The 24,766-nt window shown below is 45.1% G+C and overlaps 1 protein-coding gene across 10 annotated transcripts in view; it reads left to right on the top strand.

The window, feature by feature from the left end:
* Window positions 1-13,206, top strand: part of LOC144104001 (dermonecrotic toxin SPH-like) — a 178,112-nt gene extending 164,906 nt beyond the window's left edge. For 9 of the 10 annotated variants that reach the window (XM_077636778.1, XM_077636776.1, XM_077636777.1 and 6 more), the window contains 3 exons: window positions 2,091-2,216; window positions 5,507-5,747; window positions 13,016-13,206. In XM_077636778.1, coding sequence (XP_077492904.1) covers window positions 2,091-2,216; window positions 5,507-5,747; window positions 13,016-13,142 — 494 coding nt within the window. In that variant the 3' untranslated portion in view covers window positions 13,143-13,206. The remainder of the gene's footprint in view (window positions 1-2,090; window positions 2,217-5,506; window positions 5,748-13,015) is intronic. The other variant, XM_077636780.1, reaches the window with a different exon arrangement.
* The last annotated feature ends 11,560 nt before the right edge of the window (window positions 13,207-24,766 follow it).

Here is a 24,766-nt window from a genome sequence, read left to right as displayed (position 1 = left end):
CAGTATAAAAATTAATATATCTGCCGATCAGCCGACGGAAGTAGAAATAATTTGCTACATATTGGAATTTTAGACCATTGCCTTCAATATTTCCGTAAGAGTGTCTTACATTTTACTAATTTTCAAAATTATCGCCTGAGAAAGCTGGACTTGAGTCTCCTAAAGCGATGCGCTGTAACAGGTGCCGTTGAATTGTGGACGACAGCTGCTGATTTGTCGGCTTCCTTCTCATTGTCTTCATAAGATTCCTGGCGATTGGTAAGTGCTCGTGTTTTAGTACAAGGTTTTGTCAGTTAATGGCTGTGCAGTGTCGGCGGCGTGATCGTCTTGACCAAAAAGTCTCCTCAGGTGGCATCAGGTTCGGGCAGCATTCATCGATGAGGTGCTCCCACAAATTGAGAGGCGTATGATGCTACGGCGTTCCGGAGGCATCATTTTTCGTTCCTTCACCAATACACCGCAGAAACAAGCACAGTGCACATGCGAGAACATTGCTTCCAATCGAGTGCTCGTGAGCTCGGCTAGGTCGCACAACTTTGCCACAAACCCTTTGCTTCAATTACTTTTAAATGCGTCGCTATAGCAGAGCAATGGTAAGCAGATTTCGACACCAACCTTAACTGAACTCAAGAACCTACCGTGGCACTGGTGTCAACTGCATTGCTCGTAGTGAGCGCGCTGACTGCAGGTGGTAGCAGCGCATATGGAGAGCTCATTAGAGAAGCAACTTTTGCAACGTGACCGACTTGGCCAGTAAGGCACACCCAGGGAACGAAATTGAAACATCTCAAACTATTCTCGCTGGCTCATCATCGACCGACGGCACTAGTTACAAGCCCTTTATCTTGCAGCCAAGGCCGTAGTCTCGCTACAGACACTACCTCTACCTGATACCCACTCCACCTGCCCTTTAACATCAGAATTAGCCTGCACACATGCATGAGCTGACTAACCTTGCACCCTTTACGCGTGCGCTTGGCCGGTGGTTGTTCAGTTTAAAGCAGCGTTTTTCATTGTATTTTTTAAGGTCATGTTATTTTTTGAACTGATGCAACGGTGCAGGCATATGCTCTGCGGTCAGTGCTCTTCAGGGAAGCGTGAGGTTTTCGACCGTAGAGTGTAGTTTATAGCGTCTCCTCCTTCGGTCTATCTATGTGGCGTGACCGCAACTGATCATTGTATGTGGCACGCAATGCCATGGCCTTAATATATATTTTCACGGTGCCACCTCGTTCTTAAAAAGCTAGCGTTCGTTATAGCCGCTGCCGGTAAATTTGCTCACCTATGTTACTTCCTTAGTCTTCCTTACTTCCTTAGTCTATGTTACTTCCAAGTAATGATCTAAGTGCGAGTCCGCTATTTCCCGCACCAAGCTTTTCTGCTCTTTCTCTTTCTCACATATGTCATTACATCATTATACCCATTGATTTAAATATATCCGTTAAAAACAGGCACTTTGCAATTTAGGGGAATGCAAACAGTAATTTCTCTACTGGGCCTCGTTACTGAGCATCCGTGCAGGAACTGCTAGGAGTATCTAACATAATTGTTGGTTGTGCGGTAATTTTAAGGAATACAGAAATTTTGTACCGCTAGAGGCTTTCCAAAATTTTTACCGCTTTAACTAGAAATAGGCTGTAGCATGCCTGCGAGAAGAGGTTATACCTGGTGAGATATATGCAGCGGTTTACCAAATTTATTGTGTCCTAGCTCGATGCTGAAATACACGCATGAGTGAAGGGTACAATAAACTTGCGAAATGATAAACACGATATATAGGAATTTCTGGATTCGTATCATGCGCACTAGAAAAGATTGCGGACAGCACCACACATTAAAAGACACGTCATGCCATAGTGGTACCTACAGGTATTTGAAGTTGATTACATTTAGGGCTGAGGTAAATTGGACGAGAACTGTCGTTAATGTATGACAAGCAATAATTACACACAGGTCCTCAATTTGCCGTTTTTGTTGGCAGGGAGTGACGCTCTTTGCGACTTCTTTCTTTCTCCGTACCATGCTTCTCGAATAAAAAGAAAGAATTGGTGCACTTATACCTGGTTTGGTCATTACGCTTTCATCCGCAGTTCCCTACGAGTGCATGCTGAATGTGATCCTTTCTGTTATCGACGTCAAATACAAGGACCTCCTCCGGGGAGCACTGAAGACTCTATCCGAAGCTGGAAACTCATCGTACTATTTGGATCATGTTGGCAAGTAACAATTTTGTCTGATCAATTTTGAAACCCAGCGGCATTGTGGGCAACTGTACATTTACAAGCAAAGGACACCTACTGTCTATAGATATTTCAGGTAGGGCAGATTTCCTCAACATTATGGCGTGGTTGGCTGATTCACTGTGGTTGGGTTCTTGCTATTATCATTTTTTCAAACACAAACAGAAAACTGCATTGTAACATGAAAGCGCAATACACAAGCAAAAGTGTTGACCCTACGGGGAATCACTCAGGAAAGCAGCATCATGAACATGATTTTTATAGAACCCGCTGATATTCCCCCGCGTAATTTCGCAGTATATATGCGTATCTCTCCTTGCAAAACTCCTGTAGTGCAAATAAATTCATTTTTACTGAAAGGTACCGGTGGGAGAGAAATCTTTGGGAAAGCCGCATAACGTACTATCTAGGACGAAAAGTTTGCGGGTGATTCCACGAGAGATCAAACTGCCTAACTGTTTCATATTTTTAATTTCTCGATTGATTATATATTATGCAAACATTATTCAGTAAGTCAAACCGTGAATTTTGATCTGTGAAAGTGTTAATATTTTAGGAGAAAAAATTAGAAGCGATGTAGTGGCAGAGGCAGCGTTTTCAAGCACAGTTCAATTTCGCAGATTTGCCTTGACGTAAGAATCTATATATGAAAACCATGATGGGTATATTCTCGGCACTAAATGTACAGGTGAGAGGGAATATGTCAGGCTTATTTCCGCCATTTTGAGGAAGTTGTCGCTTGCTGAAAAAATTTCCAAAACCACACGCCTCAAACGAGGCTCTTTTCAGGAATTTTTTCTCCGCGATTATAAAGCACATCTCTTTCACATTTGCGCAGTAGATAAGCATCGAAAAGTTAAAAGAGCGTACCGACTTTAATTCTTATACAATGCAGAAAATTATTTGTATTATTATTATAAAGCACATCTCTTTCACATTTGCGCAGTCGATAAGCATCGAAAAGTTAAAAGAGCGTACCGGCTTTAATTCTTATACAATGCAGAAAAGTGCAAGAAGTATTACCCTAAATTTCGAATTTTTGAATAATAGAAGTTTTTCTCATATATCAAAGAAACAAAATCCCATCTCCAATTTTTTTTAACACTACAGAAACACTTCCCTAGAAGGAGGCTAAAAAGAATGCGAAAAAATATGTTGCATTATTGCATTAACTTGCAGCTTTTTGAGTATAAGGAGTAGCGCCCAAATGAGGGGATGGAAGCATAAAACGCGCCCGCCAATGCTCTAAATTTCCCGCACATCCCAAGACTGAGAATTTTTCCTTCAAGAGAGAGCATGCCTAATTACTTTTTGTGGACAAACACCGACCTGCGACATGAGCAGGGTTCGGTGGCGCCGCTATACCCGAGTGAGGGTGAATTCCTATGGGCCACACTCCCAGTCGTTACCTGCTCTCGGGGATAGTGGGGTCACCGAATCTTGCTTGCATCACAGATCGATGTTTGTCCACAAAACGTAGTTCGGTATGCTCTACCTGGCCCCGCCGCGGTGGCTCAGTGGTTAGGGCGCTCGACTACTGATCTGGAGTTCCCGGGTTCGAACCCAACCGCGGCGGCTGCGTTTTTATGGAGGAAAAACGCTAAGGCGCCCGTGTGCTGTGCGATGTCAGTGCACGTTAAAGATCCCCAGGTGGTCTAAATTATTCCGGAGCCCTCCACTACGGGACCTCATTCTTCCTTTCTTCTTTCACTCCCTCCTTTATCCCTTCCCTTACGGCGCGGTTCAGGTGTCCAACGATATATGAGACAGATACTGCGCCATTTCCTTTCCCCCAAAACCAATTATTATGCTCTACCTTGATGCTAAACGACGCAGTCTTGGGGTTTGGGGAAAATTTAGGCGAGTGGAGTCAGTTTGCTGCTTCCGCCCCCCTCAATTAAGTGCTCCTGCCGATGCTCAAGAATGTACAAGTTTGAGCTTGGCTGACATTATTGTAAACAAAATAATGAAGATAATCTTTCGTATTCTTTAAAGCTTGTTTCAAGAATATTGTTTCAGAAGTTTTAAGAAAAACTGGAGATGAGTTTTTTTCGTTTGATTTTTTAAAAGCACTACTATGTTCAAAATTACCAGATGTAGGGCAATACTTCTTGCATTTCTCAATACTATACAATGATGAAAGCGGGTACAATTTTATAGCACCTCAATGCTTATCTATTGTGCAAGTTTGTAGGAAAAACAAATTCTTGAAAATAGCCTGATTTGAGACTTTTGTCATGTTCAAAAATGTTTCCTAGGAAGCGACTTCTTCACACTTTAATTTCAGCGCGTAAAATATATCATTCACGGCTTTCATATTTTGATTCTTACGTCATTGAAAATTCGCGAAATTAAGTTCTGCGTGAAAACGCCACCTCTGACATTACGTCGTTTTCAATTGTTTTTCTCCATAAATATCAGTGTTTTCACGAAAAGAATTCAATATTGGCCTGCTGAATGATATGTGCACAATACATATAAATTATTCAAGAAAAATAAGAAATTTCAAATATTTGGACACATTCATATATCGTGGAATCCCCCCTACGGGATGAGGATAAGCGGAAAATGATTTATTCTGCGCTGTCGGAGAAACCAAGCTCAATAAAGCACAAAAGCATTACGAGACATGGGTGCTATATCTATTAGAAGCATATCAGCTGAATCAGCTGGTGAGACAACTCAGAGATTATTTTCTTTTTCTGCGAACCTGGAACATGTACACTTTTGTACGTGGCTTCCCACTGCTGAGTAAATTACCGGGGCTGTTATTTTTTGTTGCGAAACCGAAGCAAGCTACAGCAATGCCGGTGGAAAGAAGGCGGCGATCTTAAGGGCCAAATATTGCCCTTTTCTCTCAATCGACGTTAACTGCTATTACCCGAACAAGCTCTGGAATTGTACGCGATACACCTGGCGCATTTCAATACTTCACATTTCAAGTACAGCGCTGCGATCACGTATCAGCGCGCAAGCGAAGGAGCCACTGACGGCCTTACACGCTCTTTATAAAAAGCACGCAGGGGAACGGCTTAGCGTGAAACTACGTCTTGCTTTTAGCTCTTGTTCGTTGTTTTTGGGAAAAAAATTGCTGCTAGCAAAGTAACCGTCCTGAACAGCCTGACACCGATGATGACAAATGACACCCTTAGAAGCGATGCACATACCATCGCAGTTATTTGCGGTTATTGAGGTAAGTTTGCCCTCCAGCCATTGCTTACAGTGGGCTTTTAAGCACACATAACCAAAATCCGATTCACTTCCAGGTTTTGATGTCAGTGGCTACAACAGTCTTGACAGCATTGCGGATATGTACAAAGAATTGGGCATCGACGGGCATCGATGGCAGGGTGACGGTATAACCAACTGCTTGATCAAGATCTACCCTACACAACGTACGAACTCTGTGATTGAACGGCGTACTGCGGACACAACAACCCAGAACTACGTTGACAAAGCTTATGTGTGGACCGTTGATGATTCTGACACCATCAGCCGATTCCTCAGGTATACGGTATTTTCTACCCTCGTGGCATACGCCATGGCGGTGGCGTATGTTTCATTTCTCGAACATCACAGATTTCAGCTTACTCCTCAATATCAAGGCCACACCGCATGCGACTGTAAGGCCCATCGGCAAGCTTTTTGCGGCCATTTCTTCATTAGTGCCGCCACAGATAACTGAAAATATGCAAAGTACATTACTAATTGCTCTCCGAGCTGCACATTACACAAAGCCTTCTCATCGAGCTTACAGGAGGCAAAATCCGGCCGAGTGACGTAGAAAATTTTATTTGAGTTCTAAGAGGATTGTGGTTTGATCGTTATGAAGTCAAATGTCACTTATCTAAGGTTAGCCCACGCGGCTAACCGCTTCTCTATAGAAGCTGTTTGTAGTGCAGCGCTCTGATGGCGTTCATGTAGTGACATGTCGCGCTTTTCTATAACTCGCTCAATGAAGTTTTGTTGGAATTCACTTCGTTACCTCACCATTCCGGTTACGAAGCAACTAGGGAGGGAAAGCAAGGCATTCAGAAAGGACGCAAGCTATCAGGTGACATTTATTGCACGGGAATTGATTTTGTATGAGCTGTCAGAAGAATGCGCATAAAGCAAGTGAAACAACACAAAAAAAAATTAAAAAAATTGTTGGGGTAATGATGATTGAATATGCTTCTCATCTTTGGGGAATGCACGGAGAGTTCAACTTGGTCCTTTCCTTAAAACTCCACCTCTCTCTTCATCGACGTCAGTGACGGGTAACTTATTCTCTTGCCTTCATTTACGGGCAACATGCAAGCACCTTTAAACAGTTCTATTTTCAGCTCAAAGAGACCTTGAGGACACTTGTTGCCACTATGTTTTTAGGTAAAAATTGGTTGTCTTGCCCTTTATTGCAGTGCTGAGATTTGTCCGCCGGCAAAAAAAAATTACGAGTTTATTGCGAGAAAGTTAAATTTGAAAGCTTTCTCACTGACCGATTCGTACGTTCTTACACTAAGAACATATAGTGTGTGTTTCCGTAGACGGTCGTCTTAAATCCCTGAGAGAGATCGGCTTTAGCGCTTGTGTTTACAAAATCGGCCAAGGATGTTGGCGCCTGCATTTGTTTTTTTTTTGGCTTTTTAAAACATGAGTGTGCGTCCAACTGAAAAATATCGACTGTCTGTTTTGTATAACGGGGCTCCAAACTCGTGAAGTTGATAAATTTCTACTAGGGTGTGCGAATATTCGAAATTTCGAATACGAATCGAATATGTTTCATATTCGGTTAATATTCGTATTCGAGAAATGATATTCGTGAATTTCCGAATATTCGAAAATTCCCGAATACTCGGCAGGGATCTTATATCGCACAGACTTTCGTAAATTTGTGGCAAAAGCGCAATATCTGGGCAAATTATCTGAACATAGAGTTTAAAGTTCCAGAAAAACAATATAAAGGCCCTGTTCTCTTTCTTCTCCATCGTTTATAGCGTGGACCGATCGCATTCCGATGCCGCTAGAATTGACCTTGTACGCAATTCCGCAAGTGGGCTTTCCCACATAGCACACATGCTGCGAACGTGAGGGACGACCCGCTTCTAGCAATTGCAACGCGAAAGCGCGTATACTTTTTATCCTTCCGTAATATGTTATCTAATTAAAGCCCACACCCATGGCATTCGTTCTGTCACCTTAACTCTCAGAGCGTGGCCACAACCATCTTGTTTTGGTCAACTATGCTATGCGGAACAGCCTACTTGCAGAATTTCGCTTGAGGCTCCCGAAGGGGCGAGTCGAGGTGTCGCAACAGGGCAAGCGATCCTGTAAGAATCCCGCCTATTGCATGGTGCACTGTAACATATGCACCTCCTAAGAGGGCGCAACGGCAGGCGTGACAACGTTCCGAGGGCCCCTGTCACTAGGTAAAAAAATTAACCTGGCCGCGTAGTTTTGGTTTCTGAGCTAAACCACTCGCCCGCGGCAATGGCAACTGTCAGCCCGTGCATTCGCCAGTAGTCCAATCTCGGCACCGTGCCACTTTCAGACGCTGACTGACGCGTCACTGGTCATTTTTTTTTCCTTTTTAGAAGCAGTCTCGCCCTTCCGACGTCAATGTGCGTACCCACCTCGCTTACGTTCGCGATGTCTTCCAGCACGCCGAAACTCGGTGCTTGTCACGGGATTATAGGTGTTTGCACTATAGACCCGCCTCATAAGACTACCGCATTTTCGGTTGTTTTTTTTTTCCGGGGCATTGTATAAATCGACTTTCGAATTACCCGGGCATTTCTGTCGGTTCTTAGAACTCCGAATTAGTGAGATTTTAGTAGCCATCATGTTATTTTTGTTTCCAGTCTTGTCATGTTATGGATTTCAGTTTGCCTGACCACATTACAGGTTGGATACTGTTATGCTGCTCAATTAAGAAGTATACATTTCTGCGCACGTCATGTTTTTTTTTTTGTACAGTGCTCAGGCAGTCTTGTTTTGTTTATTTCAGTTGCAAAGGCCATAAACTATTTTGAAAAAAATATGAGCAACAATGTTTGCTTGTTTATCTTTTCTGAATTTATTTTTGTGCTGACCAGATATTCGATAAGATATTCGAGTCCATTTTTTCTTCATATGTGTATTCGATTAGTATTCGAAAATTTCAATATTCGCACACCCCTATAATTTCTACCTTTTATCGAGCCCCATCTGCGTTCACGGAACGAACTCTTCTTTATTCTGTTCTATTCTTCAAGAGCTCCGTATTCAGCTAGAGGTGTCGCTTTGTGGTGAGAGCACGATTACCTCTCCATACATACCACAGTTTATTTCTCCTCACTGTCCCTTTAACCTGTATATGAAAGACGGCTGTCGCATTATTGAACAACAGTTAGCAATTCTTGCACCTAGAGCAATGCGCCAGAAGTGTTCATAATGCGGCTAACAAGCCGCATGATTTGTGATGCTCCCGGAATTCTTCAGTCATACAAAGTGTTGTCGGGCAAAAAAAAATAAACACCGCACCGCACCACAAAAATACGGCACAAAATGTTTGACCCTTTCCACTCCTGTCTGTGCATAAGTCGGCTAAAGAGGATTTTGACTTGATCTAAGCCTCCGAGAGCATCACAAGTCATGCGCCTAGTCAGCCACAACAGAATACCTTGCTGCACATTGCTCTCGGGGTAGGTGCAACAAATGTTCATAAGGCCACCATCGTCCTTCGATACCTTCATGGACAACATGCAAAGATAGCTGTGTGAAATAGCCTTCGGCTTGTAGTTCGAAAATTAACGCACGTGCATACGTTCCCAGGCAATCACGTTGACGAATCGAGTAGCGTACTAAAAAGAGTGAACTGGACACACCGCTCATGCCCAGACAGCAGGAGATGGGATTAGGCACATGACGCCATTATTGTTACCTTGGTTTGTCGTGTTTTTCCGTTTCGCCATATTTTAGCGGGCATAGTTTGGACAGCTCGGCTAAATGGGTTCGCATGATGTAAAAATCTGTTAATAGTCCACGTTCTGTCGGTCTGTGTGCTTTTGTCTTTTCTAGTTGCCTCTAAACAATTGCAGTGCAGTACGAAAGTGAATAATTGATATTAATGTTGACCATTCGTATGTTTACTTTCATTTGGTATTATTTTGATCCAATGAATATAAATCTCTTAAATTGTTTTAAGCCAACTCCTGGGGTACGTTTTCCCTTACATCATGTGGTTTCTAATGCTTCACGGGCACTGGTGCCTCATATTTTGTTGTGTATGATGCGATTTACAAACATACCTGGCAATCTACGACGTCAAACCAGCGTGCATTTCAGTTCCTTATTACATGATAAATCTTCAAGAGCCATAAGTACAACTTTTCGATGAAACTTTGCCGTTGAGTTACTTCCAGCACTTCAGCTTGTATGGACTCAGTACTGTTGTGACTTTGGCGATCCCACCGCTGCCGCCAATGTTGTGACTTTGAGGTGGTCCCGTAACGCTCGCCACCCGTTTTGTGACAGAGCGTCACCAGCTCTCTAGTCGGCAGCGAAGTCTCCGAGTCAGGCGTCGGTGAGAATAACAAAAGGGATTTTATTCCTTATATACAGAGCATTATACAGGACGAGATAGGCACGGGGGCCGAGAACTAACAGAAAACGCGACTGTTCTCTCACGGCGACGTCCGGCGAGGCTCTAATGCGTCACACATCGCACTCCACTCGTGAGCGGCATACGGCTCACGGTCAGTCTCTCTACAATGGGCTCGGTAGAAAGGAGTTCGGAGTCCTCTCCAGGCGGCAGCGTTGGGGCTTATATAGCCCGAGAAACACTCGTCACACAAACGGACCAATAAAAAGCCAGCACTTGACAGCCGTCCGAGAGGTCCAACCAGTGACCGCGCTGGCCACCCGCTTCAAGTTTGCCATGCGCGGTGACCCCCAGGGGGAAAGGGGAACCGGCGCCTGGCTGTCTAGCAATTCCCTGCACATTTGAACATGTTGCTCGCCGATGCTTCTCCATAGGGCGCCGCTGCTCTTAGCTTGTCAAGAGAGCGTTAGGGCGCTGTGTCCTTGCGGCGCAGCACCGGGCTTGTCCAAGGGCATTCGCAGGAGAAATTGTGCTTCTTGTAAATGTGGAATCCGGGCTGGTTGTCCGGGCACAACAGTACTGACGATTCGCATGAGCATCTGAAGGCCGGGAGGTCGGTTGCAGAATTGTAACACAGGTGGCCAGGCACACCGCCATAAGAGCTGCGTGAGACAAGTCAGTGCGAAAGACGCAGTGCAATTATCAGTGTTACTGACCGGCACCCCAAGGTGTTGAACCAAAGCTCACCATTACATATTAATCAGATTTAACAGCCAATGACTAAATATAAAATGTTTCAGGGAAAAAAAATATTCGCATTTTATTCAATATATTTGAGCATATAAACTGGGAAATGTCAGTCATACAACGGCTGCTGTTCAAGACTTCATTTTTCTATTGTACTTCTTGTCCAGTAACTAGAAGCGGACGCCTTTTCGCAATGAGTAGTCTCTGTAGTACTTTTCTGAGAATTACTTAATATCCTTGGTAAAAGGCTGCTGCCCAATATTGTCAACATTGTGTTAGTTTAAAACAGCGAAAAGGTTTATTTTTTCCCTTCTCTCGTGCTCGGCTTATTCAGGGTGAAATGCTTGGGAAATGGGTCTTTGACCCCACCTTGAGAAGTTGAAAATACCTTGTGTCATGGCGCTCTTTGGCCATAGATGCCCTTGCGTCATAAAAATCAATAATCATCATCATCATCAGCTTAGGGGGTTTAACGTCCCAAAGCGACTCGGGCTATGAGGGACGATGCAGTGAAGGCCTCCGGAAATTCGACCACCTGGGGTTCCTTAGCCTGCGCTGACATGGCATAGTACACAGGCCTCTAGAATTTCGCCTCCATCAAAATTCAGTCACCATAGTCGGGGTCGAGCAGGCATCTTTCGGGTCAGCAGCCAAGCGCCATAACCTCTGAGCCACGAAATCCGTGAAAAAAATTCATCAGGAGTAAATGAAGCAACAAAATATGTGAGCTCCGTCGCAAATTTTATAATTCATTGAAAATAGCGGGACAATAAACAGGCTGCGTAACTAAATGTGAAACTATTAGGGAAGCAGTGTAGCACTGGCTGCGCCCTAGTGCAGACCCATTCACAGTAGCGAGTTTCAGTGGTTGTGCAGCCATTTCGATCTAAAAACGACAAACGCAAACGGTCGCATTGGTCGGAAAGCGATAGTCGCAGGCCAGTCGCGCACTGCTCCATTTTTCAGTCTACGGACTGTGAAATGCAAACCGCTGAGTCAATCAGTGAGCAAGGAGAGCTCTCGGATTCGCCGCCGCCCATGGGCGTCTCGTGCGAGGAACTGAGCTGCTCCCTGGCTTCCCTGGTCGCTGCTAAGCGCAGCTGGTTTTGCACCGATGCCACAGCTGAGACCGCTGCGGAACCAGGCAGCGCTATAATAAAGGTGCTCATCTCGTCACTCCTTAACTGTGGACCCCGTCTCATAATAAAGATATGCTGCATTGCCGCGACGCCTTCAGCAGTAGAGCTATCAGACTCTTGCCATTGTTGGGATCGTCTGCGCAATCCTCGTGTGCACACACTAACACACGCGCCGGCTTTTCTAATAATGGGGCACGAGAGGCGTTGACCTTAATAATGCGAACGCCGCACTAACTATGGCGCATCCAGCGCGACGCCGTGTCCTTCGGCCTCCCGAGTATACAAGGCAGCCTTCCCTCACACTCGCATCACGAGTGCTTGCGAGACGACCAGACCACCACTGGACGCCGCAGCCGCTTCGCGGCCCTGCGCGCAGGGTTGTGTATTTTTGACAAAGGTAGTGTTTATACATACATATAACCAGACACCCAATCACATTATATGCCCACGAAAGTATGCGGTAACGCACTAAGTTCTATTTCTTGGCTTCATTTCTAAACTTATCCAAGCGTCTCAAGAGAATAATTAGCAAATATCATGCAGAAAGAATATTTCGATATTGTTTTCTCTATGTTCGACCCTTTTTCACTGCTTTTTTGTCTAACGGTTGTTCAGTTTCGGAAGCTGCAGATAGAATAGCCCTAAAATCATATTTTCATTCTCACTGGTACAACGTGCATCTCCAACATATCATTGTACACCCGAGAAAGAGGCCAAGTTCCAAGACTTCGCTCTTTTAGATGCAGCGCCTCCAACAGATGTTCGCCTCCACAAATAAATCTTCAGCTTATAAGCATACAAAAATTACATCCGTTCAAAAACAGGCCGTAGTGAGGAGTTCAGCAAAATTTTCCGATGCTCTGAGTTTCGTGACCTACCACATAAGCTTAGGACTCAGTCTTTTTTGCAACTTTGATTCCTCGAAGGGATCTCCACACATCCAGGGATCGACTTGCGAAATAGTTACTGCTCCATGCAGAGTTAAATACAACATGGTACGTCCGTAAAACGTTCTCGCTTAAGAGCTTCATCTTTCCACAAGCTTAATACGCTTTCCCACTTCTAGATCATCGTAAATTCTAGTAATTCAATAAGTATTATATGTACTTCGATATTCCAAACTGCGGCAACTAAGGGCTTGCACGAAACAGTATCATTCCCACATAATTTCAATAATTTACGTTAATGTTCTTTTATATAGCGCGAATGCTTTTGAGATAATTCTTGCTCGAAAAGTGATAGAGCGAGCAAAAGATATCCGAAATACATCCTTGGCGCGTGTCAGAACCAGACAGAAATAAACTCTGCTGTTCATTTTTCTTTCTCAGTGCGGACGTCGACGGAATGCTTACCAATAAACCAGCCAACGTATTAGCGGCTCTCGCTAAAGAGCCGTTTTCAAGCAGCTACAGACTTGCAACAAAGGAAGACAACCCGTGGCAGCGGATACCTTGAACTGTGCTGCATTCTGTAGCAGTTCTGCGGATGAAGAGTCACGAACAAAACGAATAAACGCGTCTCGCACAAGAATGCATTGGATAGTTTCTTTAAAGGCACTCCACGTGCTTAGTCGACTTTTGTACGAAGCAACCAGAGCATGTATCTTTGCAGGCTCCTGTCAGGAGCTGGTAATTCACAGTTCAGCAAAGTATGCTATTCGGTCAGCAAGTACTTTTTACAAGAAGAAAGAAATCTGAGACCTTTAAGCTTGCTGCGTGAATGCCCAAACCGATCTAATCTTGGAGTAAATGAAAATTTTTTAAAAGGACTAACAAAGAGCAATACTAAACCAGGCGAGAATAATGCGCTACCATAACGTGGGAGCAAACACGTAATGTTTGCTGAAAACCAAGCGTATTTGAGTGACAAAAATTCGTAACAAAGAATACGTGACGCCGACACGAGTGCATTCGTACGACGGCGGCTGGTTGTAGACCTGCCACCAGCTGCTATTTTGTGGCCGCTAAAAAATCACAAAATGAAGGTTCTTACAACCCTAGAGGAGGACTGTAGCGTATCAATGCTGACAAAATGTCGCTTGCATTAATGTTTTTCTTGATTCGACAGAGACTACCTTTATTGTGGTAAATTGTTAGTTTTTAGTCCTGGAGCAATAATTCCTGAGGTCGAACCGGCTTACCGATTTGTGTGGTAATTGACCTTGAGGGTGGCCTTCGATAGACCACAAATAAATAAATTGATAAAATAAAAATTACCGCGACTGGGATTTCAAATCGCGGCAGCGCGAACAGATGAGCTTCACTGGCCACTGCACGAAGCACTAGGCTACCGTCACTTTTTTTTAAACCATGTATTTAATACAAAGAAAATTTGTTATATTAACATGATCTTTTTACATAGGATTCAGGAAACACCATGTAAGACATTTCAAACAGACAGTGAAACAGACCACTAGACGGGTAATAAGGCTGAGCACTTTACCAAAAGAAATTCCACTCTTGTTCAAAGTCGCTTTGTTCAAGTTGAATATCGTTTGGCGGAAATGAGATTTCATTGAAACAAGCAATTCACAGTGCCAATCTTTCATTCCAGTTTTCTGTAAGCTGTGCAGTACAATCAGAAAAAGAAACATATCAAGAAGTTACTTAACATATTCTGCTGCGGTGAGGCATTAAAGATATGGGAACTCAAATAAATCCACTTTTTTCAACGTTGTTGCAAGACCTCCCTGAACAGAATTGCATCTTTGGAATTGATAAGGCATTGTTCATATCTTTCAGGAATATCACGAAGGCGGCAGTTTACAGGTGACACTGAAATACCATTTTTCTGAAGCTAAGTCTTCACAGGCACTGTTTCCGTTTGTAACCAGCAGGAGAAAGTCTTCGTGCAATTTTAAAGGAACATTTTTCTGCACGCGTGTAAGGATATCATGTCCTTGCAATCCAGAGCACATCCAGCGGTAGATGGCAGAGAAACGATCATAGAAATCATCTTTGTAGCAGCGTTTTCACTACATAAAATCAAATAAGAACTTTCTTGAAAAACATACTGACAGAAGACCCACAGCAAGGTACACCTTATGCATAAACAGCTGCAAAGATTTGACGGTCCGCAAAGTTATGGGACTCAATCAATGTGGGCAGAGCATTAACTAAATGTGTTACCAAAACACTCGAAGTATTGAGCGGGAAGTGTCAGGAAAAAACAAAGCGGGCAACAACCTGCCGTACCTAAAGGTAGGCTAAGCGTAGCTCACTTGCACTGACAGGTAGTAAAAGGTAATCACGTCGCGTGGGTCTCAGGAAAGAGCCCCAAATAAATGCTGAAAAAGCTTTGTGAAAACGATGAACAGAGGTCTTGGCACAGTGAATAACCTGCAAAGCAATATATATTTCTTGTTAGAAATATATTACAGGCGGTAGCCTTGCTGAATATTGACACACCATGTGGGATAACGCGACTTTTCCAATAGTTCTCGCTATGCGTGTGCGCATTTAATGGCACGCCAAACACAGGTAGCTATCAAGCAAGTGGAGCAATTAGTGTAGCAAAGGCGTATTGCTTCAAAGTGAGAACAGGAAATTGTGCCGGGCACGATCAAAGGCCTACACAAGGTCAATATGAAGCAATGCCTGTTCCTCACAGTTGCTGCAAAACTGTAGAACTGTTGGGGCAATGTGAAGGTTAGATTGAATCTAACCGCCCCTCAAACCACATGTCTGATGGGGTTTAATGGTGGCCGGCATTGCAAGCGGGCTTACAGCCGTGTTCATATCGCAATATTTTTTATCTCGCCGCTGCCAATCGCGCGTCGTTTTAACTGCAACACAGACTCGCGTTGTGCATCGCACATCGTCTTCTTCACCACCTAATTCCACAATAAAACTATTACGCGGGCTTTGAAATATGTGGCAGTAGGGGCAGAATTATAGGCGCTGCATTTACAACGGTGAGGCACAAACACAGCACTAGAGAAATACTTGTTGGCATTGCGTTGGCAACATGAATAAAGTAAACCGCTGACCTAATTTAGGCAAATTGGCATTGAAGATGAAAAACTGAGCCGACGCTGAGGCACCGATCGCATATGGATAGTTAACAGACCTAACAGAGGTCGCTGCTTCGAATCCCTGACGCGAGCTAGAATCTAACTGAACTAGTACGTTTAGGTTGAATGAAACGCGAAATTGTATGCTACCACCCTGAACACTCTGCGACAAACGGCTGAGCCGCACTACTCGTATGAAAATTCGTACAGATGTATAACTGCGGGCAGATAGTTCGCCGGTTAAAATCCCTTCCGCGAGCTAGGCTCTAACTTAACTAGTAAGTTGATGCTGCACAAAAAGCCCAATCGTATGGCCCCATCAGAAGCATTCTGCGGAAAACGCCTAACCCATGAAATATATACGAATATTGAGAACATGTGGCCGGATTTTGGGGTCTTCTAGAAAGGGATATAAATACCGGGTTTGCATAGTTAGGTTCATAGTTGTGGTGCTCGGACGTCCCTCTGCCGCCTGTTATCAGTTCATTTCATCATGTAACCAGCTCGGTTACAATGGCAACCACTGGGTTACAGTTTACGTTATAATGCTATAATGCCTAGAATATACTGGCTAGTGAGCCGACCGGGGCCTCCCTAGTGGCACCACGAGCGATGAATGCCGACGGCCGCCAAGTAGAGCGCACACTCTCGCGACATCAGCAAAAAAGCCCGAACAGTCTCTTATAGCGAAAGGCCGCAGAGATGCCGGGATAATGAAATATAGGAAATTATGGGGGTACAACAAATAGGAAATACTGGGAGGTATTTGGAAAGAAATAATGGTGCCGGGCTTACTTTCGAGAATGCGGTTCTGTGCTTAAGGGCGAAAGTTCAGTTGGGATTAAAAGTAAATAAGAGAGCTGTTGGAAGATTACCACTAGGTGCCCACGAGAAAACCACAAACGAGGCAGTACAGTGGCAATCAATATGAAGGTGATCACTTGAGCGGCGGCCGAAACAAATAGCAGCGCAGCGTTACGTCATCACTTTCCCTGGCGAGGGAAACATCAATGTAGCTTCGCTCTCTCTTTTCGCTGTTCCTTGAGCAGCTGTCGCCCCCCTTGTAGCAAGTCGCAGACTTAAATTGTTTTTTTAAGTGTCAACGGGCAGTGGTGAGACGGCACGTGTCGTATTCTTCTGTATACTCTGAGAGTGGACGCAACCAGTTGAAAGGTAATCGTGCGTCAACTCGTGCTAGAAATACCAGCCTTGCGCAGCATTTTTTTCACCTTTCGGTGATGAACATATGCTAGCTTCCTTTGCCCTCAGGCTCTTCTACAAAGAGCGGGCTCTTTTCGCAGTAACGTTGGTGTCGGAGTTCTCATTTTTCTTAATTCCTCCTTTCCACAGCAAACTGCCGTAACTATTAGCTGTGCGCGGTCGATGCATGTTAAAGCTCCTCAGGTTTTCGAAATTATTAAAGCAAAGGAATATATGGGTGATCAGCAGAAAATTGCGGCTACGGCGGCAGCGTCCAGAAAAAAGCGGCTCCGAAAACAGTTAAAGGTAGTCGATCATAGGATGGAAAAGGTGCTTTCTCTATCCTGCTGCATAGGCGGGCCCCTATGCACACCTGAACTTTCGGTAGCAAAATAGTGAATGGAAGAAAATCAAGAAAGTGAAGGCGTGGTCTCGTCTTTGTCACTTTTCTTAGCGGGGTATACCTGAATAGTGCGGGGAAGGGGGGTGGGGGGGTGAAGGGTGACGACAACTTACTACTCATAAATGAGATTGCTTAAGTCAACCGATTAAAAATCAATTACTGATCGTCATTAACAGCACGAAAGTACTCAAGTGCCCTCGTAGCTGTATCGGTGCCCTTCACTACGCAATTTTTGTATCATTTTCTTCACTCCCTTCTATACTTTTTCGCCCATGGCCCGGTTGAGGTGTCCTCGAAAACGAGGGTGACATTTACTGCACGTCCCTTTTACTTTAGTTACAATAATATACCACTGTCAACTGTTACGGAGTTTAACACTGCCGTTCGTTTCTAATCTTCTCCTGCTGTCGCAAAAGTTGCTCTTAAAAAGTCAAAAAGAGCTAAGGCATAAAATCGGTAAATATTTTAACACTGCAAAAATGAATACTCTTCACGTCCTCCTTTATCTCTTCCCTTACGGCGCGGTTTAGGTGTTCAACGTTATATGAGACAGATACTGCGCCATTTTCTCTCCCCCAAAACCAATTATTATTATTCTCTGCACGCTACACTTCTCTGCAACATGCAATCTAAGGTCTGTCGATACTGCCCGCTGCAGAAACGTATCGACCTGCCTCCAATACTTGACAGGTTCTCCTCCTTGCCTTTGTAGCTCTTCTGGGCACCGATGTGTAGAGCGACTCTACAATAGTCGTGTCTCTACGAATTACATTCCAGTTAGCTTCTACTGCTTGGCACGTTTGTGGACCCCTGTGTCCGGATGCACGCGAGCCAGATTAACTTTCATATTTCCCTAAATGTTTTAAATTATATTGAGGTCTGGACAATGCGCCGATGTTATTTTTTCATTTTTTTCTATGAATAACCAGTCCGGCGCATATGGGCGTTGAAGAGAGTGACAGTGTTATCAAAACCTGTGAGAACCGAAAAATAGAGCCCGGGGTTATACCATTAACAATTAAAAAAAGGATATACAAAAAAGATAAAGCAAAGCCCAGACAATATTGTTGGTAATATGATAGCAGTTCTTCAGTGAGCAGCCAAAGGGCAAGGAAAGATATCATAATTCGGAGTTTGTGTAGTAAAAATGTGCCACAAAAAGATGCCTTTCATCACCATTCGCGAGATAATCTTCAAATTCATTCAGATCACCTTATGATATTTTGTACACAGGCGTCATTGTTAGCCGAGACATGCAGCAACGACGGGCACACATGATTGCCAGGAAAGGAAAACAAACGCAGAAAAAACATGGCGAGTTAGTCGCAGCGGTTACGGTTGTAGCCCGGAAGAGCCTACGAGGGAAAGAAGGCAGCGCAATCTTTATCTTCGCAGTTATGAAGTCGGTCGCTTTAAAGCTTGAAAGGCGAGCCTTCCGATGCTCGCGCGATCACCTTCAAATTGATCGCTACTGTACAGGGGGAATATGGGCTGGGCATCGTTCAAAGCACGGGTAGCTCACAGTACAATACTATACGAAGAACGCCTGAGAAAAGCGACGATAACACGTGGGCAGCTATTGTATATAAATAACTATACAGAAAGACCGTTGACTCACAATGGCGGAAAGGAACTGGGAAGATAACCAGTAAGTATGCCAGAAACGAGGACGGAGAAAGAGCATTAAACGACAAGTTAAAAACGCGGAAGGCAAAACTTGGATAGATTTAATGGAAGAGAAGTATAGTGTAGAACTATATCGATACTGAAAATTACAGATTAGGAAGGAAGCCTTTTCTGATAACTGAAGAGGCAGTACCCTACTCCTTGAAGCTAGGTCAGGGTGTCTTGAAACGCGCACCTACAAAAAGAAATTTAACGAAGATGACACATGTGCTGCGTGGTGGTAAATCTCTAGAAACAACTGAGCACTTCATATTCAAATGTGATTGTGTCTATCCGGATGGTTTACAGATAACAATGGTCATGAAAATAAATCTGCGGTGGAAATTTGCAAAGAGCAATTGGAAGATTGCTGGCTGTAAAGCAGAGAGGTGACATAAGGTTAGAATTTTAGAAAGGTGTATGCACAAAAATTAAGGGAAAAAAATGCTGAGCATGCTGGCAACTGCCATCACCCCCTTTCAAAGGGGACGCTTTTACCTTCCATTCATCTGCAAAAGGAGTGCTGCATCTTTGCTCTTGTTTAGCCGTAATTAGCGACCACAGCTTCCACGGAAGCAGCTGCCATCAGGTTTCAGTGTTTCTTTTGAGTCTGCGACTAGAAGCTGCATACTTAGTGCTTGTTGCTTTTGAGACAGCTTCTATGAAGTTCAGCACATGTTCGAGTTTCGAAGATCCGGTACTTACGAAGAGAACGAGGAATTGGTCTTCTAGAGCAAATTACAACATACTTTTTATGTTGTATACACAACATAAAAAATCGTCAGAAATGTCGGGGTAAAAATAATCAATTCTAAATTGCAGACTAATCAAACCGAATTCACCAATACTAGCCGCAATGATAGGAAAAGAAAAAGTGTTAGCAGGAAAAATTTTCTTAACTTCAAGGACACAGGAATATCAATAAATGCAGCCCCATCATCGCCGGCTATCAAGATTGAATTAACGCATTCGAGTCAGTGATACTTGTTGTGACATGGCACTCGGTTCCACACTTCTATTGCACGTAGGAGAAATGAATCATTAAAAGCGACCGTTCAAAAAATGTAAACCTTTCTGGTTCATCACAATGCCTTGTCAAACCGGTATTAGGCAGCTTCAAAAAAGGGCAGGGGTGCATGAACAATCAAAATTTATACAAGTTTAAATGTAGATCTTTAACCGTATTTACAGTATTGGATCATGTTTCTTCATGAGGCGAGTTGGAGAGCTCAGTGAACGATATTTAAAAACTGAAAAGAACCGCCTTGAACTGGATCATTACAGGTGTGTTAAAATTAAGCTTTTATGGGTTCCAAACTATAGAAGAATGTTCCATCTTCAGGCTTATCATTGATGAGTAAGCTAAGATCCTGACTTCCGGCGGAGCTTTGTTTGATTATGTAAAATAGAATGTAGCGTGCCATAGTCGTGCGACCGCACAAGACAATGACCCGCCCCGGCAAACTAGCCAAACGCGATCAGATTTGATTTTGTGGCTGCTCATAGAATGCCGGGGCGCGTTATCCCGCTTCCGTGTGGTTGAACGGGTGCTATGAAATATATTTGTGCACACCCGACAATGACTTGCGTCTGGGGTTCTTCGCCACAAATTTGGTGACTCCGCACTTCACGTCTTGATTCTCTGCTCCTGACCTGCGCTTGCATGAGCTGCTTCACTAGGCCTACGCCAACCGCAGCTTGAGGCCCCGGCTGCCTTCACCTGGCGGCTTTCCATCGTGTAAGCCATGGCCATGGATTCCTCCGCTCGTGTACCGTCTACATTGCCTCTGACGTCACCACCTCGTGAGCCCGAAGTCTTTACCCTCAAGCTCATTTAAATTATTGTCATCAGACTCGGAGTTTTTGTTCTCGAACATCGAGGCATTGTTTCATGGGCACCGTATCACTTCGTCTACTACGGACGGACCACTGTGACAAGCTCTAGCACGCTTGCTAAGCGCGCGGAGATTTTATTTCGTGGCTGCTCAACAGACTGCCGGCGGGGCGCTCTCCCGCTCCCGTCTGGCTGAGCTGGTCTGTGAAAGACACTCGCAGAGAACTGACAACGACTTAAGTCTGGGGTTCTCCACAAGGAGAAAGCTTTTGAAAGGAAAATGCAGATGTTTTAGAAGCGACCTTCTTCCTGTTAAGTTTATTAGTTTTAGTGAAGCCAAAGTTATTTTTAGAGAGATAGATAAAGAGGAGGAGGGAAAGGCAGGGATGTTAACCAGAAAGGGTTTTCGGCTCGCTACCGTGCACTGGGGAAGAGGAATTAGGGGACTAAAAGGAGGAAGCGAAAAAGGAAAAAAGGCATAACATACACACACGCACAACGCTCTCACAATTTGTCACTCAATCCAGTCGCACTCAAGTAGGCAAACAGTGCCTTGTATGCCTTGAGGGCAGTCGACTGCTGTGGCCACGGACCGAGGATCTTTTGCTCTGTTAATGGGCGAGGATCGAGGCGGTCCAGGGCACAACACAGTGTATGTCTTGCACTCGCAAATGCAGGGCACTGACAGAGAATATGAGCGATGGTCTCCTAACAATCACCGCATTCACAGGCAGGGCTGTCGGCCATCCCCATCCGGAAAGCATAGTGGTTGGTAAAAGCAACACCGATCTATAAACGGTATAACAATGTTGCTTCGCGACGTGCTAAGTTATGTGGAAGACGAAGGCGCAGTCCAGGGTCCAGTGCCTTGAGGCGGAGGTTGTAAAACTCTCCCTTGTTCCACGCTGAAAGTGTGAGCTCCAGCTGCGAAGGGCGAAGCCCACACGCAGCGTCAGGTCTTGATATTGGGATCCTCACTGGAAGTCCGTCGTAGGCAGAACGCGCAGCCGCATCGGACTTGACAGTCTTGACGCAGAGTGAACTCCAATGGAAGATATGCACGATAGGCTTCAATGACTGGCGAATGCAGTACGCGGCCTAATTATTGGGAGTGTTACGAGATGATGACAGGGAACCCGTGTGAGGTATCGAATATGTGTTCCCATGGTGTCAACAGCAATGTATGTAGTAACAGGATGTTCCCACGCAGCAAGAACAGTTGCTACTGTTGATGCACATTTAGGCAGTCCAAGACAGATACGGAGAGCTTGCGCTTGCACACTTTGAAGAGTCTTGATATTTGTCTTTTTAATGGAACTGAATATCGGAAGACTGTACCCCATGTAGCCCAGAAATAGGGAACGGTACAGTTGTAGAGTCGAGCGCACTGATGCGCCTTAAGACTTTTCCCCGAGGAAGGAGAGGACGTGGACAATCGCAATTAGTCTCTTTCTCATGTCGTAGATATGTGGACTCCACGAGAAGTTCCTGTCGATGACAACACCAAGGAATCTGTGACTTCTCTCATAGGGAATGGCTTCGCCATTCATGCGAATGGTGTAAGGTGACATTACTTTGCGTGTGAACGCCACAAGTGAACATTTTTCGGTCGAAATGTTCAGGCCCTGCAAGCGAAGATAAGATGCCAATATCGATCCCGCCTTTTGAAGTGTTGCACGAACTTGAGGACGGGTCCCCCCTGATGCCCAAATACAGATGTCGTCTGCATATACCGAGATGTGAGCAGATTGTGGCAATACGTCGACCAGGCCGATGAGAGCAAGTTTGAAGAGAACTGGGCTCAGCACTCCACCCTGAGAGACTCCGTGCGAATTTCGGTGTAAGGACGTTGGTCGGTCTGCAGTCAGGACAAAAAACGACCTCTCTGATAAACAGCTGCGTATGCAGCTGAACGTGCGTGCGGGCTCTGATCTCAACAGCTTCCATAGCATCCAAAATGGTCTGATGCGTTACGTTGTCGTACGCGCCCTTGATATCCAAAAACAATGCCAAGGTCAAACTTTTGCTCTGTTGCACCGACGTTCAAAGGCCAACCACGTTGTCGATAGAAGAGCGGCCCCGTCGGAACACAGACATGAAGGTTGGATAAATCTGACATCGCTCCAAGTACCATTCCACGCGTGTGAGCAGCACTCTTTCCATGACTTTGCCGACGCAGCTGGCGAGTGCAATTGGACGGTATGATGAAAGGACGAGCGGTGATTTCCCCGGTTTTAGAAGTGGAACCATACGACTGGTCTTCCAATCATGAGGAACTATGCCAGCAGTCCATGACTTGTTATAAGCGTCCAAAAGAGCCCGTCGAACTTCTTGGCCAAGGTTGGAAAGTGCGGAGTACGTCACACCATCGGGCCCTGGTGATGATGACCTTCTACAACAAGCTAGAGCAGCATCAAGTTCTTCCATGGAGAATAGTACATCCATCCGAGAATCCCGTGAGGGTGGAACATTATTCAGTGCCTGTTATTCTTGCGCAGAAATCTTCGGCTACCTGAACCACATTGCACCTTTGGTGGAGCGCTATGTATTTGAACGGGTAGCGCTGTTGAGGGGACATGCGAAGACCCCGAATTACACTCCAAACGCGCGACAAAGGCTTTCGTGGATCAAGTGTTTGGCAAAATGTCCTCCAGCGTTGTGTTTGAAGTGCCTGAATTCTGCGCTGAATCTTCTTCTGTATGCGCCTAGCATCTCTTAGGTCTAGGCGCGACGTTGTGCGTCGGTGTCTGCGCTCTGCCCTGCGCCATTGTGATCGCAGTCGCTGCAATTCGAAGTCAAAATCGGTGTAGTTAGCGACAGGATTAAAGGGGCAGATGGCGTGTTCCATGGCCAGGTGTAGCTGCCATCAAACCACTCAACCTTCTGGCATCGAAACGACTTCATGGCGCCAAGTACACCGCCAGCAGCGTAAACGTCAGGTCTCGGCTCTTCACTGTCAGGCAAACGTACTGATTGTCTTCGTTCGGAGGAACTGAATGTTGCACATATGTAAGTTCACGTCGAATGTAGACGATGACTTTGCTGGATCTGCTGCGCGTGGGTGATGCAAATGTCTCATAACCGGATATTCCCAAATTGCCAGGGTCTTCGGCTCACAAATCACAAGAATGTGGAAGTGATTCTCGTAGACGTAGTGCCGTAAATAGGAAATCCGGGACTGGAGTCCACGAGCATTCCACTGGAAAATGAAAGCTTGCTTGACTTTCTTTTGAAAAGACCGGTCCGAAGGAGCCATGATGCCTTCTACTGTAGAGCTGCAAGAACTGGATGTAGCGCGTCCAGCACTTGAAGTGCGCTCTTTGCTGCTGGTGTGCGTAGGCTGGAAAGCAGAGCACGCATGGCATTCATTAGTGACGTTTGCATTGCAATCACTTGCATATCTTGGCCATGGCATTGATCGTGCCTGTTGGCTGGATCAGTCGTAGGCGCTGCACACTGCCCTGAGTGCGCCAACATCCCTGACACAGTAGGCGTAGAAGGCTTTGGCAGTGGTGGCCAAGTTGCATCTGAGGCAGCAGGTCCAGCCTCACCAAGCGCCGGACTCCCTTGATTTTGGTACGGTATTTGGTGGAGGCGGACAAGGTGCAGTCTCGTTTGGGGCATTCTCCTCAAATGTGACTGCTTTCTTTGACGACCTTCGGCAGTGCGAACAAAGTCGTCGCACCTTTGCGGCGGCTTTATGCGTAGAATGGTCTCGCACCATTTGCTTCAGTACCGCCCGCTCGGTCTTTAGACGGGGGCAGACTTTCGAGGAAGAGTCATGAGGGCCGTGGCAGTTGGTGCACTTCAAGGTAGTCGCGCGGGAAACGTCACCGCTGTGTGATTCGGAGCATCGCGGGCACACAATGGAGTTGATGCAGACGTTGCTCACGTGGCCGATCCTCATGCACTTCCTGCATTGAAGGGGCTTAGGCACAAAAGGTCGAACTGGATGACGAAAGTGT

The sequence above is a fragment of the Amblyomma americanum genome, chromosome 9 (genome assembly GCF_052857255.1).
Source record: "Amblyomma americanum isolate KBUSLIRL-KWMA chromosome 9, ASM5285725v1, whole genome shotgun sequence".
NCBI lineage: Eukaryota > Metazoa > Arthropoda > Arachnida > Ixodida > Ixodidae > Amblyomma > Amblyomma americanum.
The sequence above is the reverse complement of the archived record's forward strand: the minus strand, read 5'-3'. Positions and strand labels throughout refer to the sequence as shown.